The sequence below is a fragment of the Apus apus genome, chromosome 6 (assembly GCF_020740795.1).
Source record: "Apus apus isolate bApuApu2 chromosome 6, bApuApu2.pri.cur, whole genome shotgun sequence".
Taxonomy (NCBI): domain Eukaryota; kingdom Metazoa; phylum Chordata; class Aves; order Apodiformes; family Apodidae; genus Apus; species Apus apus.
Window position 1 is genome coordinate 38,221,490 of NC_067287.1, and position 17,693 is coordinate 38,239,182.

A 17,693-nucleotide genomic window follows, 5' to 3' on the forward strand; every position below is an offset into this window, starting at 1 on the left:
GATGCTTTGAAGTCACAGTAAACCAAGGAAGCATTTGGAGAATACCAACAAGCCAGCTCTGTGGGGTCCTCTTGCCAATACCTGCACTGTCCCAGACTCTGGGAAAGCCACCACACTGGTGGAAAAGCCCTGCAGTGGTATGAGGGCTCGCTCAGACCTTCAGGAGTGTGGGCAGGAACATGAGAACAGAAGTACAGTGGGGTCTGAGTTACACACACCACCTCCAGGAGTCCTGGATCAGCACTGCACACGTGCAGGAGGTGGGACTGATCTGACCACATCCTTCCAAAAGCCCCTAGAGCAAGGTGGGAAGAGCACCAAGCTGCTCCCCACTGACCAGCCAGTTAGTACTCTACAAGGCTCCATCTTTGTGCTCCTCCTCAGCAGTCCTGTAAAAACATTCTAGGATGGTCAAGCTGCTTTGCCATCAGCATGACACTGCTACATGCCTGCAGTCTTCATCCTCAGATCCTCTCCCCCCAGTATCTGAGAGCTGGAGATGCTCATGGTCTATACAACAGAGAACATCTACTTGCCTTTTGCTAAGAGCTGACCACCTCCTGCCCTTGGTCTCACTGTTCAACTGAGATACACCTGCATCATGTAGTCTGGGCTGAGCCCACCTAGCCCATCCTTGAGCCCACCTAGCCCATCCTTGAGCCCACCTAGCCATCCCTGAGCCCACCTAACCATCCCTGAGCACACTTAAGCCATCTTTCTTGGTCTTGAAAGAAAACACTGCAGGACACCAGTAGCTAAGAGCTTCCCTCTCTGCCCAGCCACAGCAAGCACCAGGCCCCTTCCACAGATGCAGAATTGCAGAGGACCATCTTCATTCACCGTGAGGCATCAGAGGAATGGAAATACAAAAAGCCAAAATTCAGCTGTCCTAGGCATGGCTTTACCTAAGGGACCAAGAGACCCTGGGATCTCCTCAGACCTCTGCTCCAGCCAGCCCTTCCCATAAAGCAGGCTGAAGTCACCAGTGCCTCAGCCAAGCACTGTCACCTTCAGGCCTTTTGATGCCTGCAGGAACTGGGCTGGTCTTGGCAGCACTTCAAGAAGAACAAGGAGGGCAAGACAGAGTGGTTTTATAGAGTTACTATTTCTGCAGAGAGAAATTAAGAACTTAGACAGTATTCCACCTGCCTTTTAGAAGCCAATTTGAAGGACTCTGCCATGCCCCCACACTCAGCTCCCCAGCAGGAGGGGGACTGGATCCACTGTCACCCTCAAGCTCTCCACTGCCTCATGCCACGTGCAAACATCTCCAAGATAAGGATTTAACACCCAGCTACCTTCCCCAGAACGGATGTCTGGAGACCACTGGGCTCTACTCCAAGGCAGCACTTCATCATCTGTGTGACTGTGTTTGAACAGTCCCACTGAAGCCATCAGAGCTCTGCAGCAGGGGGGTGTAGACTCTGCCATGGTGGAAAATGTTATTAATGTGGCTCTGAGCTGGACTCCTCTCTGGCTCCAAAGCTGCTGCTGTTTGGTGCACGGGCTGCTGTTGACCCCTCCATCAGTCCTGAATTCTGAAGTTCATTACAGGGGAGATGCTATTTGGCTTTCCCTGCCTATAAGCTCTTTGATGTAGCTGCCATCACAGGAGTTGTTGCTGGGACAGCACATCAAGCCTTACCATCTGGAAGGACTTTAGGGAGAGAGGAAGCATATTTCTTGCCTTTTGTTGATCCAGCAGCCTATCTTTCTCTTTTTTTTTTTTTTTTCCCTCCCAGGCTGGAGGATAGAGCTGCAGAGATATTGAGTCTTCCACATCTGCTGCTGCTGGATGAGGAGCAGTTGTCCTGGTCAGCACGCTCATCCTCCTGAGAATATTAATGCCTTGCTCATTCCAATAAAGAAGCTGCTGTTCCTGCTAGGTGAGCCTGCAGGAGAAGGCTCCTGGAGAGGTGGGGACCTGCTGCAGGCTCTTAACCTTGACAGCACATACTGCTATTAGAAAACCATGAGGGAATGCAGAAGACAAAGGGTCAACAGTCTGACAACAGGCTCTCTTCTACAAGGAACGTCTTCAGGTGTCTCAGGGTGAAACCTGAAAGAGCTTTTCCTTCCTTGTAACACGAAGTCATGATTCATATAAAAGAGGAGGCTCCTGCTCACACTCTGTATACTCTGCTGTACACAAACGTGCAGCTATTTAAAATTGAAAAGAGGAGGGTCTTATGAAAGGTTTCATTGTTCTCATCTTTTCTGTAGCTGAAGAGCTGTGCGGGTAAGAAATTAAGTACAGGGATGGACAAGCTGGAAAGTGGAGGGAAGCAAAAGAGTTCTGGCTCTTCCCTCCCCACTGCTCATCACCTCGTTTAGGTGACAGCAGCACAGGCATCTTTATCCAACCCTGTCTCCTACTGCTCTCGAGCACTAATTAAGTCACAGTGCTCACATTTTGTTCTTCCAAGTCTTACTAATTAGTCTCTTCTCATTTACATTCCATGGAAGTCCTTTCTGTTGTCTCTGCTCTGTGCTAATGCACCTTGCTTGCACAAGGGGAAGATTTTTATACACACTCATCAGGACCTTAAGAGCCAAAAATAGAATAATGTCTTCTGGAAGAGACCAAAACACTAGGAACATTTTTTAAAGGCCTAGATCTTAAGATATTTTTAGACTGTAGAAAAAGACAATACTACACACAAAAGACAACAAAGCTATTAGCTATCACAAGATCAAGCCTTGGAGTGTTCTGAGGAATCTGGATGCAAGGATGCTGGAAATACTTTGCAGATTTTCAAAGCTTGTCTCCAAAAGCTTCTTCTAATTATCCTGGATTATGTCATGCTCTGGTGCATGGAAGTCATATGTTCAGAAAAGGGCGTGTGCAGCAGAGAAGTGAAGGTAACATCCAAAGCAGAAATAGTGCACACTGCACTTGCAGATGCTGCTGAAGATCAGCAGAAATAAATTACTGTTGTTGGAATCAGAGCTCCCATCTGTTGATCCAAGTGCTTCTGTGCTGTCTTCCCTCCTTCTCGCTAGGATCAGCCCTCTGCAGATGGCAGGAGGTTTGGTGGAGTCAGCTGTGCTGATGTGAAGGTTTCTTAGTAAACAAAGGAGAAAAAAAAAGGCAACACAAAACTGACAAGAGTTTCCAAGCACCAGGGAACAAATTTACCCTTTTTCTCACTGCTCTCAAGACACTGTGACTTAGTTTGTAAAGAGAGAGCCTGAAAGGTGATGAGCGATGAAGCGATTTGCTCTCGACTTCTTCCTGCTCTTTCACCCTCTAACTCCCATCGTCTCTCTCGCTGGCATAAAGAACTCAGGGCTGTCCAAGTGCCAGATTTCATCCTTCATCCTGGTGCTTCACAGCTCTTCTTCAAGGACTTCTCTCCCCATAAACTGCTACACATCACTTTTCAGACCCATGTATTCTTTTAATCAACGTACCATCCTCTCTGGAAGAGAATATTTGTTTGCAGAAAAAGGACTTGGTTTCAAGGCTTCCAACCTACCACTTCAGCTGGTAGTCCCAGCTCCTGGATGACAAGGAGCAGCAATCATTCAGCTTTCACCTGCTCCAAGCCAGTCCCCCTCCTGCCCACAAGCATCATTCTGCATCCAACACTGAATTTCATCTCTTACGTAACTAGTTATGTCTCTCGTTATCATGACACCAACCTGATTTCTTCGTAGGCAGTTTTCATTTTCATGACTAAATCAATTTCATTCCATCAGCAAAGGACACAGGCTTATGACCCATCCCCTGCACAGCAACATTTCGGTGAACACACGGGTTTCTGGGGGACTGTAATTCTGACACTGTATTTCTAATCTTCTAACCAGAAATTAATCCAAAGGAGGGCTGGTCCCACCATTTTTCTACAGTAGCATGTTTTTTTACAACTTCCTTCTTCCCTTTTCTTTTCTCTTTACAGCATCATGTTCCCCCTGGAAAGCATTTGGCAAACCAGTATCAAGCTCTCCAGGGACATCCCTCCTTACAAGGCATCGTGGTGAGCTGAACACAAAGACCCATGAAGCTTCCCCTAACTGCACTTAACATTAGGTGACAAAGTCAGAGAAAACAACATCCCTGCTGAAATAAACCCCATCTCCTTCAAACCTGGGCTAGAAGCCATAAGGAGTCAAGATGATGTCCTACAAGTGCTCTGATCACCACATGCATTTGATGTTCCTTCAGCATGAAGTGACTGGAGCCCACACAAACTCCTCACAGCACCAGGGCTGCCCCTGCACAACGTTCTCAGCCTCTCAGAAAAAGACAGACCAGGGACTGATTACTGCTCAGTGAGGAGGAATGTTCTGCCAACCTGATCATCTCCAGCAAGGGAGAGTCTAAATAAAACTCCATCACTCAAGGAAGCTACACGGCCACCTTGCAGCCTGGAAATGGCCTGCCAAAAACCAGCAGAAAAACACCCCTTAGGGTCTCTTGCCACAACAACTTGAAACAATCTCATTACACCACAGCAAGCATTCCACCCCCCAGCAGCATTCACATGAAACTTCTCAGGTCTACACTGCACGAAAACTCCTCAAAACTGACGTCTTACCCTAGGCTCTGATTGTTAAAAATCCATTTTTCTGATTTCCTTACCAAAAAAGAATAAATCAATCATCTTACACGCATCTCAAAAACCTCTTGTCATTCTCTTTGGTGCAGAAAATATTATGGTTCTCACCTGCTACTGAAAGGTGTGCTCTGGGGCCCCAGCTAAGATCCCAGCTTTGGGGCTTCTCCCAACAGTTCCCCACAGCAAATCAAATCAGGAGCAACTCGTCTCCCAGAACTGGCTCCTAACAAAGGCTACAGTTTTCTCCCTCTGTCTTCAAGAAACATCCCACGCTGCTAAACCAGCTTTCTTGAACAAACCACACACTTCAGGAGATCACTGGAAGTCTCTCCCACCCCAAAGGAGATGGCCTATGCTGAAACCCACATGTGCTTTGTACACGTGCAAAGCACTTTAAGTGCTGTAGCCAATCGTTCTGCACCACAGGCTCAATTCCCCTACAATTACTAGATATTAACAATATATTAATTATGCAATACTGTAGATATTAATTAGAAATGCCTCCCAAAAGCAGTGAGGATTGTGTGTTCCTTCTGAGATAAGGGGGGAATGAAAACCAAGCACAGACAGAAACCTATTTTGGTGAGAAACCCACCAGGCAGTTGCTTACTGGTAAACCACTGGTTTTAAGAACCTTTTCCTAAGAAACATGGACAAGATGAAGGTTGGTGCTGGTCTCTTCTCACAGTAACCAGCAACAGAACAAGAGGGAAGGGCTTCAAGCTGCACCAGGGCAGGTTCAGACTGGACATTAGGACAAGTTTTTTCACAGAGAGTGGTCAGACCCTGGAACAGGCTGCCCAGGGAGGTGGTGGAGTCACCATCCCTGGATGTGTTGAAGGGTGGTTTGGATGCGGTGTTGGTGGAGATGGTTTAGGGGAGAACTTTGTAGAGTAGGGATGATGGTTGGACTGGGTGATCCCAAGGGGCTTCTCCAACCTGAACGGTTCTGTGATTCTATGACCTTCTCAGGATCTCTGAAGCACTGCACAGAAGTCAGCAAATGCTTCATTTAACACTTCAGGGTCTGGAGAGACAACCCACCAGCAAGTTTACTGCAACCACAGCAGCTCCGCGGCGTTTCCTGCCCGGGTTTGGGATTTCATGCAAGACTCCCGGGTCTGCGCTGGGCTGGGGCACCGTCTCGACTTGTCACCATCCCCTCTTCATTTGCAAATGATAGCGGGTTGGGTTTGTTGTTTTTTTTTTTTCCTGTTATTTTTTTTATTTTTTCCCCTGCTTTGAATGGCATGCCTGGCTGCAGGGCAGGGTAAATCCGAACCTTTCAAGCTCCAGCCAAAAATTTGCCACGAATTAGGGAGGCTGCAGCACATTTACAATACAAAATAAAACATCTCCACGAGAGCTCAGCGGTGGCTACGAAGAAATGCTGATTATTCTTTTTGTTCCCTTCCCCCCCCCCGCCCCAACCTCTTTTTTTAAAATTTTTTTCTTCTTTTTTTTGACAGGATAATTTTCAAAGCAGCGATTTTGCAAAGGCTCAGGAAGAAAACAATTTTGTTTCATTTCCATAACAGAATCCAGACCTCTAAATTCAACCTCACGAGCTACAATTATGCACAAGAACTACCCACTGTGAATTTTCAAACACAATGCCTTTTATTGTCCCCCCTCATTCTTTTCCCTTCCTGCTCCCCGAGCTTTTCTGTCCTGTCACCCTCCACAGACATATTTTTTTTTCTGAGCAGAAAAGTCTGACTTGAAAGGAAAACCTTCCAGCTTTCAGGCTTCAAAGGAAAACAATGACGCAAACCTTCGACACAAGGTATTTGGGTTCTTTTCAATCCTTATGGGAACAAACAACGGAATCTGGACAGATGAAAACTACTGTTCAGCTTTTCCATGACGGATGGAGGGGGGGGTGTTTTAGTCACCTCCTTCAGCATTTGCTTTGTGATTGTCCTGGAGCTTCAGAAGTGAGAGATGCTGAACCTTGAGGGCTGCAGAACTCTCCTGTGCTGCGAGACCTTCCAGCCGAGGACACTAACGCAGCCCAGACACCAACCCAGCAAAGCAGTATTTACAGGAACTTCCCAAATATTGCCCTCCAATATGACTACTTTTCTTAATATGTTTCCCACCTGCGCTGGGAAGCTCTGAAGTACAAAACACTGAAGATGAAACACCTACGCAGCAGGGGGAAAAAAAATAGCACATCTTGCTTTCCTACCGAGCAAGCTTTTGTTTTTTCGGATTCAAGGGGTTGCTTTCAAATCTAGTAACCTCCAAGCTATTAAACATCACTGCCTGGGAAATGAGGTCTCTCCCCTTAAAAGCCAGAGACAAAACATGCCTCTGGATGTCACACACACTTCAGGTCTCCAGAAGAGCTTAAAAAAAAAAATCTTCATGCTGCTTTTGAAGAAAAAGGCACGTGAGGCTGTCGCTGCCACCCCGCGCCCCAGGCAGGCCCTGTTTATGGGGAACATCTGCTGGCAATTACCCACTTGATGGAATGCAAAGCAACAATTTTTGGTTACCAGTGGGGCTGGGAGAACAAACAGGACATTATTTACACATTAAAGGGAGTACTCACCCCGACACCACCGCAAGGGAGCCTGACAAACATCGACGTTAGGGAACCTGTTGGGGAAAAAAAAAAACAACACCACTGTACCCTCTAAGTCAAAGAGTCAAAGTTCACCAGATTTTGGTCCAATTTTATGGCAAGGCTGTATTTTTTTTCTGAAGGCAGGAACAGAGCAAGGCTGTCTTGCCATTTCCAGAAAACACACAGCCAAGCCTGTGACATTACAATACCTACGTGCACAATACACACACTTGTTCAAAAACCTTTCCAATATAACCCCCCCTATAAATCTCCTCTTTTTAGGCAAAGTTTGTTTGCTGTCCCTATAAATGACTGAGATGCTACCAGCAACTGCTCAGCATGTCTTCTCAGATGAACGTTTTAATTCCTTTCAACTGGAGGAGGATAAGAAATCAAAAAACACCCTAATTACCAGTCATCTGCACAGTTACTAGAAGACTCTGGAGCGCCTGAGATTCATAAAAGAGGAAGACAAAAAATAAAGTGGTGGTGAGCAAACACAACGTGTTTGGACTGAAAGAGCAAACCCTCCATTAGGAACACAAGAAAAATGGAGAAAACCATCTGTGGGGCTAATTTTGCATTGCCACATCACTTTCTAGGCTTGCACACAAGCAAATTACCCTCCATTCAGAATTCTGCAGGTCTGTAAAGCACGGATTGAAACAAGAACATGCTGCTTTGTACCCACCCACCAGCACCCTGTGTGCGTGACTTGTACACGTGTCTGAGCACCACGGGCAAAGAGGGAGAGGGAAACCTGTGCAGGCAGACACTGCAAAAGATCTGGAGAACATCACCTGAGACTCATTTGCCTGAGGCCTAAAGAAAGTTACCGAAAGCTAACGGTGAAATAAACTTCGAGTTGAGGGATTTTTTTTGGGTTTCTTCCCCCCCCTCCATCAAATCAGGTTCTTGCTCTGGTCATGCCAGACTTCTAAATTCCTTTAAATACTGGCTCCCAGCTTTGGAGAGTGGGAATTGGCCATGACAGCAGACAGGCATTACTAAGGAGCACGCTGGTGTCAAAGGCATCGCAGCCACAGACGTTGCCCTGTGACTGGAAGAGGAGTTAATGCACCTGTAATTATTAACCTGAGTGGAAGGGGAGGTTCTCTCTTTGATTAGATCCACATGAAAGTTCTTAGATCATCCTGCCTTGGACCTCCTGTCACATCTTTCGCTGCTAATCCACTCGTTATTTTGATATTTATCTCCATGACAACACTTCGTGATAGCTCTCCACAAGTTAAAAGCAGCCTTAGCTGCCTAACTTTAAACTTGTTCAACAGGTTCCAAAGCTTCACGCTGTCAAACGAGAGATGGATTTGGGTGCTTCATCCTCAGCTTTCTCAAGGGCTTTAGTGACATTTCCAGGGGTGGAGACGTGCAACCTGAAGGCCACCACCTTCAAACCCTCCTGGATAAAACACAGCAAAGCAAATCTTTGTGATGCTCAGGGTTCTCTGAGGAAACTCACTTCAATACCAGGTCTTGGGTTTCTACTGTAAGTCTCTTCTACATGTGTGAAGAAGACTCAGAAGTAACAAGCTACAGGACAACTGCAGAAGAAGGAGTAATCAGCAGAGCCACATCGATGCCTACTAAGGATTCTGAAAAACCTGGACCATTTACCCCCTTCCTGCTTTCTCCTCAAGAACTGCCAGATGAAGGGACACCCTCCTTCTCATTTGCAGCAGCTTAAAAAGAAACATTCATTGTTTTCATCCCCCAGCTTCACAAGCTCCTCCTTTTAGGCTGAGGTTTCTCATGTGCCCTCAGAGGTTTTCCCAACACGTCAGGAGCTGTTTCCCTCCCTCAAATCCAGCACTGTGGAAGCCATCAAGTTAAGACACTGGTTCTAGGGCCACCATCACCCTTCCTGCCCTGCTCCCAAGGAAGAACTTCTCCCCAGGTGCTGTGGAGAGACATCTCAGCCAGGCTCACTCCTCTTGTCACTCTGGCTCACCACGCTGTCCCCCCAGGCCCCCAGCTATCAAGCTGTCAACTTATTTTCTCCTGCCTGGTGGGATGAAGCTGTTTTCTCTTCCTCTTCCAGGTCAGATCCTGGAGGGCTGCCTGGATCCCACCACAGCAGACAGTCAGGGGACACAGCCTCAAGAATTCACAGAGAAGCCAGCCACTGGGAAGGTGGTGCAGCTGCAAAGGAGGAGCCTTCTCAGAACTACCAGGCAAGATTTACAAGCAGTTTTTTTGGACTGGTGGAGATGCCTTATGTGAGGTGAGAGTTTTACACTCCCAAGGACATGACATCATAAATTCTTTACACTTCACATCTTAATTGAGCTATCACTCAGCCAGAGGTACCTACTTTTCATCTCTCTGGGCTTTAAAGAGGTGGTAAGTTAGCTATAAATACAGTGCTAATTGCATATTTAAACAAGTGGCTAATAGCTTTCCTCTTTGGGGATCTAGTGTACATACTGAATAGTTGCAAAATCTTTCCAGCTCTTTTGCTGCAACTCCTCCATCATGCAGGTGATCAAGCTAATCCTCTTTTTATATCATCCAAAGTCAACTTAATCCCAAAATAAACTTTCCCCAACTTCTGGGCTTCAGAACTGTCTTTCTGCTGATCCCCATGCACAGTTCCCAAACTGTCCCTCACCTACTGCTGCAAAAAGGCATAAACTACAGGGAGAAGATGAAGCCTCCTCAGAGGTATGGTGCCAAAATCTCTGTGGCTTGGTTGCTGTGGAAACCTTGTTTATCTCAACAACCACTCCCTAGATTTTTTGCAGGGAAGACTTCTGTGTTTTAAGGCAGATGCAGCCTTGTTTCAGGAAGATCCAGTCTCCAGTGAAAGGGATATACAATCTTACTCCAAATCAAGCAAATCTAAGACTATCCAAGAGGCTCCTGCATCTCTCCTGTGGGTTATCCACACAAAACTGACAGCTATTTGTTGATGTCTATGCAGCTGGTTGGTGCTGCAGATCCAGGTGCTTGGTAGGGTGTTCTAGTGCCTACTTAGCAATGGATAACTTCCTAACAAGCAGAGAAGAGCATCCAAGGATAAAATAAAATGTTTAATTTACCTTTCCTCCTCAGGGAAATCTCCTTTTATAATTTGAAGAATGGAAATTGGAGCTATCTAGGATTTATGGATCTACCTGAGGAAAGGGATATGTATCTTTACTGCTCCCAAGAAGACACTGACTGGAGGTGGGACGAATTCTCTTGGAAACTGCCTAGAGTTCAGGATGGAGGGAGCCACCTTTCATACTGCTCTCACTGACTGCCAGAGCCTGGGCTGAGGACAGTAGTGGGAGTGCTGGAGGTCAGGAAAGGGCTGTTCCCCCCCCCCATGGAATGATACCTAGAAGTTTCTTGCTGTCCAGTTTCTGTCTGTTCAGAGGGTTTGTGCCGTACAGCAGCGCGTGGGCTTCCGAGTGAACTGTCTGCAGCTCTTCTAGAGTTGCTTTTCTTCCACGAATGCACTGAAAGAGGAAAGAAAAGGGGTGATGAAATCACTGATTAACTCCTTAATTCTCATTAAAACTTTTCTTTCTCCTTGGAAAATCATAAAGATAGTGGCTAAAAAAACTGGAACTGGTTCCTGTGCAGAAAAATAATTCACTGGAAGACAGGTTTTGGTTTCATCCCTTAAGTCAAAATACTAGCTTAACATATAAAGTCATCTTTCCATTTTTTTAATGTTTGTTTTGAAAATACTTACAACAGAGTCTTTGCTAAGTGACAAAGTGACTGCTTAGCTACTGCAGATATTCAAGATTCCAGTCTGAAGTCATTAAAAAGTGATTCTCTGGTGGAAAATGCACCCCCTGAAAGGAGGCCCTGACATCCCCAGCACCACTACAAAGCTAACCCAAAAAACTCTCCCAAATACAGTCCTTTCCAAACTGAACCTTTGAGCAATTAAGGGCCCATTGGTTGGAAGGGACCTTAAAGACCACCCACAGTCCCAAGCCCCTGCCATGGTCAGGGACACCTTCCACCAGCCCAGGCTGCTCCAAGCCCCATCCAACCTGCCCTTCAACACTGCCAGGGATGGGGCAGCCACAGCTTCTCTGGGCAACCTGGGCCAGGGTCTCACCACCCTCATAGTGAAGAATTCCTTCCTAATATCTCTTCTAAAACTCCCCTCGACCACTTTTGATCCATTTCCCCTCATCCCATCCCTCCCTGCCCTTGTCCCAAGTCCCTCCCCAGCTTTCCTGGAGCCCCTCCAGGTACTGGAATGGCAGCAGGACCCAACCTAAATCCACATTTTACAAAATGAGGAACTTTTCCCCTTTTTTCACAGGAGTCCTGCTTACCTTTGGACCTTCTATTTTTTTTTTTGCCATCAGCCACCTGTGATGGAAAACTTATCCATAACAAAAAAGTGCTGCTTGGACATGCCAAACCTTGGGCATACAAGGATCATGCCATGGCCTCTCACAAAGGAGCAAGCATTTCCCAGCAGGCAGATGGTGCCAGAGGTCTATCAGGTGTTCCAGAGAAGACAACCGACTCCCAGCAGTAGGGAAAACACCTCACCTTTTAAAATGGGAGCTTGTGTCTGCCTCCAAAATGTTGGCAGGGAAAATAAGCACCGAGTGAAGAAAGTGCTGAGGCTGGGGGAAGTCAAGAGATGGCCATGGGAAAGGGGAAGGAGTTCTTTAGAAATCAAGATAGGTTTGCTTCAGAAACATCTGTGCACTCCCCTGCCTCCAAAAAGAAGCATTTTACATGGCTTGAGAGTACTTTGTGAGTTTTGGGTCATGATTTACTCTAACATGCTTTGAAAGGAGTCGTCGCTTTGGGGGGTGGTTTCCTCCAGAAGGAACCCCAGGATCATTCCTCCCTGCAACAGTAATACTAAAACATAAACAGCTATCAGCAAAATGTTGGAAGGTTCTGAAAGCCTCTTGCAGAGGTCCCAGGGTCACCCAAGACATGAGCTTCATCCAGGAGCATCCTGCTGGCAGCCCACACCAGGTGACAGGTACCTCCTGCACAACCTGCACCTTGGCCTGGTGGCAGCCAGTTGCTTTTTTGACTTCCATGCTCCTGGAGAGGCAGAGTTTCTCATGAGAACAAAAAAAAACTGGATAGCTTAAAGGAAACAAAAAAATTAATCACACTCCTAAAAAGAACAGACTTTCAAAAGGAAAACTTGTTTGGAGAGAAGGTCAAGCTGTGCCACTTACTCCTGAGCTGCTGCAGCTCAGAAAGCACTGCTGGGTGCTGCTCACTTTGCAGGAGAGTGCTGGAGACAAGATTTTGGACTCAAAACTTCAGCACAAGCACAGCAGGAGCCCTCACACCCTCTGCCTCTCCCTGCTCTGGCAACCCTGCTCTCTGGTTCCTCTTTCATTATCTCTGTGCTCTGCTCCATCACCCAGCACTTCCTGAGGTTAACGATGAGGCAAAAATGCAGCATCCCATTAAAGAGGCAATAATAACAAAAATGCTAGACCCAGAAGGGATGGAAATATCTGGCAAATCCCCCTTGAACTTTTATTCTGTCTTTCTTCCTTTTTCCTTCGTGCTAAGCCTGCCTCAGTCCTCCCTTACAGGCTTCTTCAGCTTCCCTCTAACCCACAAGCCAGTTCTCTGCCTTTGAACAAGACATACTGCTCTGTTGAGGGGAGGCACAGAAGCAGCATTTTGTGTCTTTTGGTGTTGTGTGAGGACACCAGGGCAGCTCCTCCATGGATGTGAACAGCTTCAGCCCCCTGGGATGGGGAAGGGCTGCTCCTGTTTAAAGCAGGTGGCCCCACCAAGACATCCACACTCCCTGTGCTTTAGGAGGGGATCAAAGCCACCCTCCCCTCCACGTGACACCCAACAGCCAAATGGAAACTACAAAGTGGATGAAGAAGTTCCTTCTCTGCTGGAAGCACAATATATTAAAGGAAAAAGCTGCTGCTTACTGAAACAAATATGTATCACCAACATCACTGCAAGCATTGCCTGGTTAGGAAGAATTATGCTTGAGTTGCTTTGCACCTTTCTCATCTCCCAGCTCACACACCACAGGCTTTGTCCTCGGCTCTAACACAGACACCAAAAAAATGAATGAAACCCCCAAGAATAAAGCTGGAGAAGATAACACGTCTCTTGCTCCTGTTTCCAGACCCATCATGACTTGTGTCTCAGTCTGTGCCTCAGCCTGCCACCCACACTCACAACTTGGAGTAGTTCTTCACTTCCTAAGACCTTTTCAAGTCATGCTACTCTTATCTCTGAGGCCTGCTGAGCTTGCTCACTCCATATTACCCCCCATCTTGTCTAACCTTCTTCCTGGCTACTAATCCCTAGCTTTTCAGCTCAGGAGCTGGCTTCTTAACCCCAATAAACTAGTTGGTTCTTCTTCTTTCATGTCTCTTTTTGCCTGAAACCTGACCTTTTGTAGCTTCACCCCACCTCTCCTCTCTCACTGCTTTATACAGGTCCTTCTGCAACTCTTCATCAATTTCCAGCTTCTCCTTTGCATTTTGAACACCAGAAAAACTTACACTAGTCTCTTACGTTGCATTTTGCTCACCCTTTCACCCCATGTTCTTTCAACTGGAGAGGATGTGAATCTCAAGCAGAACCACCAGCCAGACCTTGCCTCAACTGTGGTCCCCAAAAGGCCACAAGACCAGCTATAAAAGCTCCTCTCCAGGGGCTGACTTCCCACCACCACCTCCTACATGCCCTCAGTGCTTTGTGATGGGAAACCTTGGGCATGGAGCAGCTCTCCAGACCCATCCCATCCTCCAGCCAGACTCCTGCCCAATGCTGTGGCCACAGCTCTGCTCTTACAGCCAGCCAGCCTGGGGTCTGGCTTTTCACATCTGTCTTCTGCAGCTGCATTTAACCTTCAGCTTCCAGTCCTCCCGCTTTTAAACAACGCAGGATCACTGCCAAGAAGTGCTTGGAGACAGACTCTGGGTTGAGGAACTCATTCCTCCCCATCCTGGTGGAGCAGCCTGGGGATTTGATTACCAACCCTATCGATTTCCTCGGGCTCTTGATGAAGGATGGGAGGATTATTCTACCCCGTGATTGTGGGTTTTCGTCAAGGGGGCAGAGCCTTTTATTGAGATTGCCTCAATTAGTCTAATTGTTGCTTTTAAACTCTGAACATACACCAGAGTAATTGCCATATTTTACAAAGTTAACTTAATTAAACCAGCAATAGTCTCAACTGCAGCTGTGGGTGAGTTTGCTGCTTCCACTCCAAAGGGTCATCCTGAACCTCGTGTGACTTTGCCAGACTCTTGCCTACCTCATCTCTCACCCCAAGCCCAGCACAACTTCCACAAACATGTATCTGTTCTCATTGCTGAAAAATGAGAGGTGGGTGGGGGGGAAGCCATGTGGGTTTTCTTCTGTCTTAACAATATCTGTGCCCCTCCTGGATCCCTCCTCTTGCCTCCGACAGCAGCGCTAGGAACGCAGCCCTTGGCAGGTTGTGCAGGAACCTCTTGGCTGCCTGATGAAAACAGGTTTCCACTTAAGTTTGCCTCTGAAATTTCAAAGCAAGCATTTGTTTGGACGCCTGATGAAAATATTTATCTGCGAGCCCTTTTCTGACTGGGGGCATCTGTGCAACAGAAACACCCAAAGGCATTTCCAGGAGACAGACGCCGAGAGCTGTTGGAGCTTGCGTGGAAAAGCAGAGCTGGGATTTATTTCCAGTCGTGGGGGCAATGAGAGTGTTAAACTCCTTCTGGAAGAGGACAGGGATCCAGTGGAGGCTCATCTGATCCCTCCCAGTGTGCACGGGATTATTCACTACACAGGGTTCTGTGTTTTTCATCTGTGTTGAGCAACCACTTTGCAACCAAGAGAATCAGACTATACCCAACCCCAGACCCCAGCAAAGGGCTGTTAAGGAAATGTGAGGGTAAGGAAATGTCAAAGTCCAAACTGTCCTTTTACAGACAGGAGTTGAATGGAATGGATTAAACTATATCATCACAAACAATTTGCACATCAGGCCCTTGGGCTTGCTTATAATGTCTGAGGCACAGGACAACAGACCTGCAACACCGAAGACAAAAATGAGTGTGCATAGATGTGTCCAGCAACAGCAGCTTAGAAAAAACACAACAAAGAAAAAAGAATAAAACAGGAATTCAGCAAAAAATTAGGTGTACAGCCTGGCAAGTTTCTGAGTGCTGTAGTCCAGGTTGCTGCTGCTGACCTCCTGCAGCCCTACTCCTAATTCTGAAAATATTCAGCTCTTTCTGAGTGCCTGCAGGGCTGCGAGGCAGAGGGAGCAGTTCTAACCCATAACCAACCTGTAGACACATAACAGGCTGCATTGGTGGTGTCACCATCCTCACGTCAAGAGCTCTGATAAAGTTCACCCATGACACACACACTGTTGTGGGTGGGGGCAGAGGGCACAGCTCGTGCTGTCCCCGCATGGAGCTTTGCCAGAGGCAACAGGGATTTGAAAAATGTCATGTGATTATTAAAAGTAATCAGAATGATTAGGCCAGACTGAAAAATTCCTTTTAAAACAGTCATTCGATGGAGGATGTCCCACAGAATGAAGTTTTCTATATGTTGAACCTACAGCATTCCTAGAGGAGGAATTCCTGTAGGAGACAAGTCCATCACCCCAGGCAGTGACACCAGCTCACAGCCATGCTCCAACCCAACAGCAGACATCCCTTGTGCCCAAAAAGCTGTGCCCTTGCCATACAAGTGCACCTGATGTGGAGGCAATCCTTCCTGAAGGATCATCCCACATGGTCCCCTACTCTGCTTGCTGGTAGACAGGTTCCAAGTGGGGAGCTTCAGAAACTCTGGAGGACAAGGAAGTGAGCAAATGGCTTTCTAATGTGGAAAAGAATTACATGGGTCAAGAAGAGTGGGAAGTGAACAAGTGGCTCCAGAGAAAACCCTGTCAGGAACAGAAGAGTGAAGTGTGGAGGTAGGAAGAAGAGGGAGGAACAGGGAAAGGTTGTGCACATCAAGCCATGAGAAAAGTCAAGGTAAAGAAGGAAGCTGGGCAGGAGGAGCAGACAGTGGGGGTAAAGGAAAGCAACTGGAGCTGATGAATGGAAGCTCAGAACTTGAAGCCATCAGAGAAGGGAACACCAGAATTAAGGCATGTTTTTATCATTTTCTGAGAAAGGAAGGGTCAAGATGCAGCTGAATGTCACCAGTGGTCAAAGGGGAAACACAGGTGAAAAGCAGGTGAACATCAAGAACACCACTAATTGTGAGAGGAACTAAAAATACCAAATGAAGGGGATCATACCTGGGATCATACCAAGAAGAACTCCACACATTAGAGAACATCTGTAAGACAAATCTAGGAGGCAGTTAGCACTGCATGATTTCACTCCTGCTTTGAAACAGAGGAGCTAGACAGCAGTGGGCTACTTGTTTGGGTGTGTTCTTTTGGTCCCCAACAGTAATCCCAAAATTAGATTAAATGGGTCTCCACAGACAGAAACAGGTTTGAAGTTCTTCCTGGTTCTCCTCAAGAAGGGTAGGACGGGAACTTCAGGCAATGGCAATGCTGCCACCACGTGGAGGTCTCTTCTGATTGCTCAGAAAATCTTTCCAGCCAGGTGCTGACACAAATACACTGTGTGCTTCAATCCCCTCAGATGCTCAAAGACTCAATGAACACATGCTGCCATCAGTTATGAACAATAATTGCTAATCACCATTCATAATAATTAGTCTCTTGATTTCACAGTATCTAAGCTTTTATCTTAGCTTGCCTTGCTCTTAAAAAATGTACATCCAGTGCAATTAATTTCACCTCTTGTGCCAACAGGGCTTTGTTATGCCCCCCTACCCTCACACTTCTGACAGTGTCTTCACTACAGGTTGACCATTACTTATCAAAGAGTGTTAAAAAAGTTATTAATCCACAGAAATTGAAACTTGTTGTGGTTATGACTGGATTGAGAGCAAGTAACAGGGTTGCTTCATATCATGCTCTCAGCTTTGGCTGCTTCAGCATCCACTGCTTGGTGGGGACTTCCAGTTTACAGGGAACTGGGCCAAGAATTAAAGCAGCAGCTTTACTGCAACACCAGGCAAGATAATTCTCCATGACATTTCACAGAATCATGGAATGGTTTGGGTTGGAAGGGACCTTAAAGATCATCTAGACCCAACCCCCTTGGATGGGCAGGGACACTCCCTACTGGACCAGGTTGCACCATCCAACCTGGCCGTGAACACTTCCAGGGATGGGGCTTCCAGAGCTTTCCTGGGCAGCCTTGTGCCAGTGTCTCACCACCCTGACACTAAAAAAATGTCTTCCTAATGTCTCATCTAAATCTCCCCTCTTCCCGTTCTAACCCATTCCCCCTCATCCTCTCACTACAAGCCCTTGTCCAAAGTCTCTCCCCAGCTCTCCTGGAGCCCCTTCAGGTACCAGAAGGTCACTATGAGGTCTCCCCAGGACCTTCTCTAAGCAATCTACAACATTCCTAACAGTCAATGCAATGCAGCAAAATCAGATCACTAGGAATGTGCTCCTGACAGATGCACGCACACACGAGCATTAGCAGTCATCCAGGAATGGATTAAATTTAGGCCACATATGGCAAAACGTGGCCAAC

At 46.8% G+C, this 17,693-nt stretch overlaps 1 protein-coding gene across 11 annotated transcripts in view; it reads right to left on the reverse strand.

The window, feature by feature from the left end:
• The window catches only part of HDAC4 (histone deacetylase 4), a 251,960-nt gene that overhangs the window by 28,098 nt on the left and 206,169 nt on the right, over positions 1–17,693 (reverse strand). For all 11 annotated transcript variants that reach the window (XM_051623785.1, XM_051623784.1, XM_051623787.1 and 8 more), the window contains 2 exons: positions 10,475–10,595; positions 7,120–7,166 (listed from right to left, as the gene is read on the reverse strand). In XM_051623785.1, coding sequence (XP_051479745.1) covers positions 7,120–7,166; positions 10,475–10,595 — 168 coding nt within the window. The remainder of the gene's footprint in view (positions 1–7,119; positions 7,167–10,474; positions 10,596–17,693) is intronic.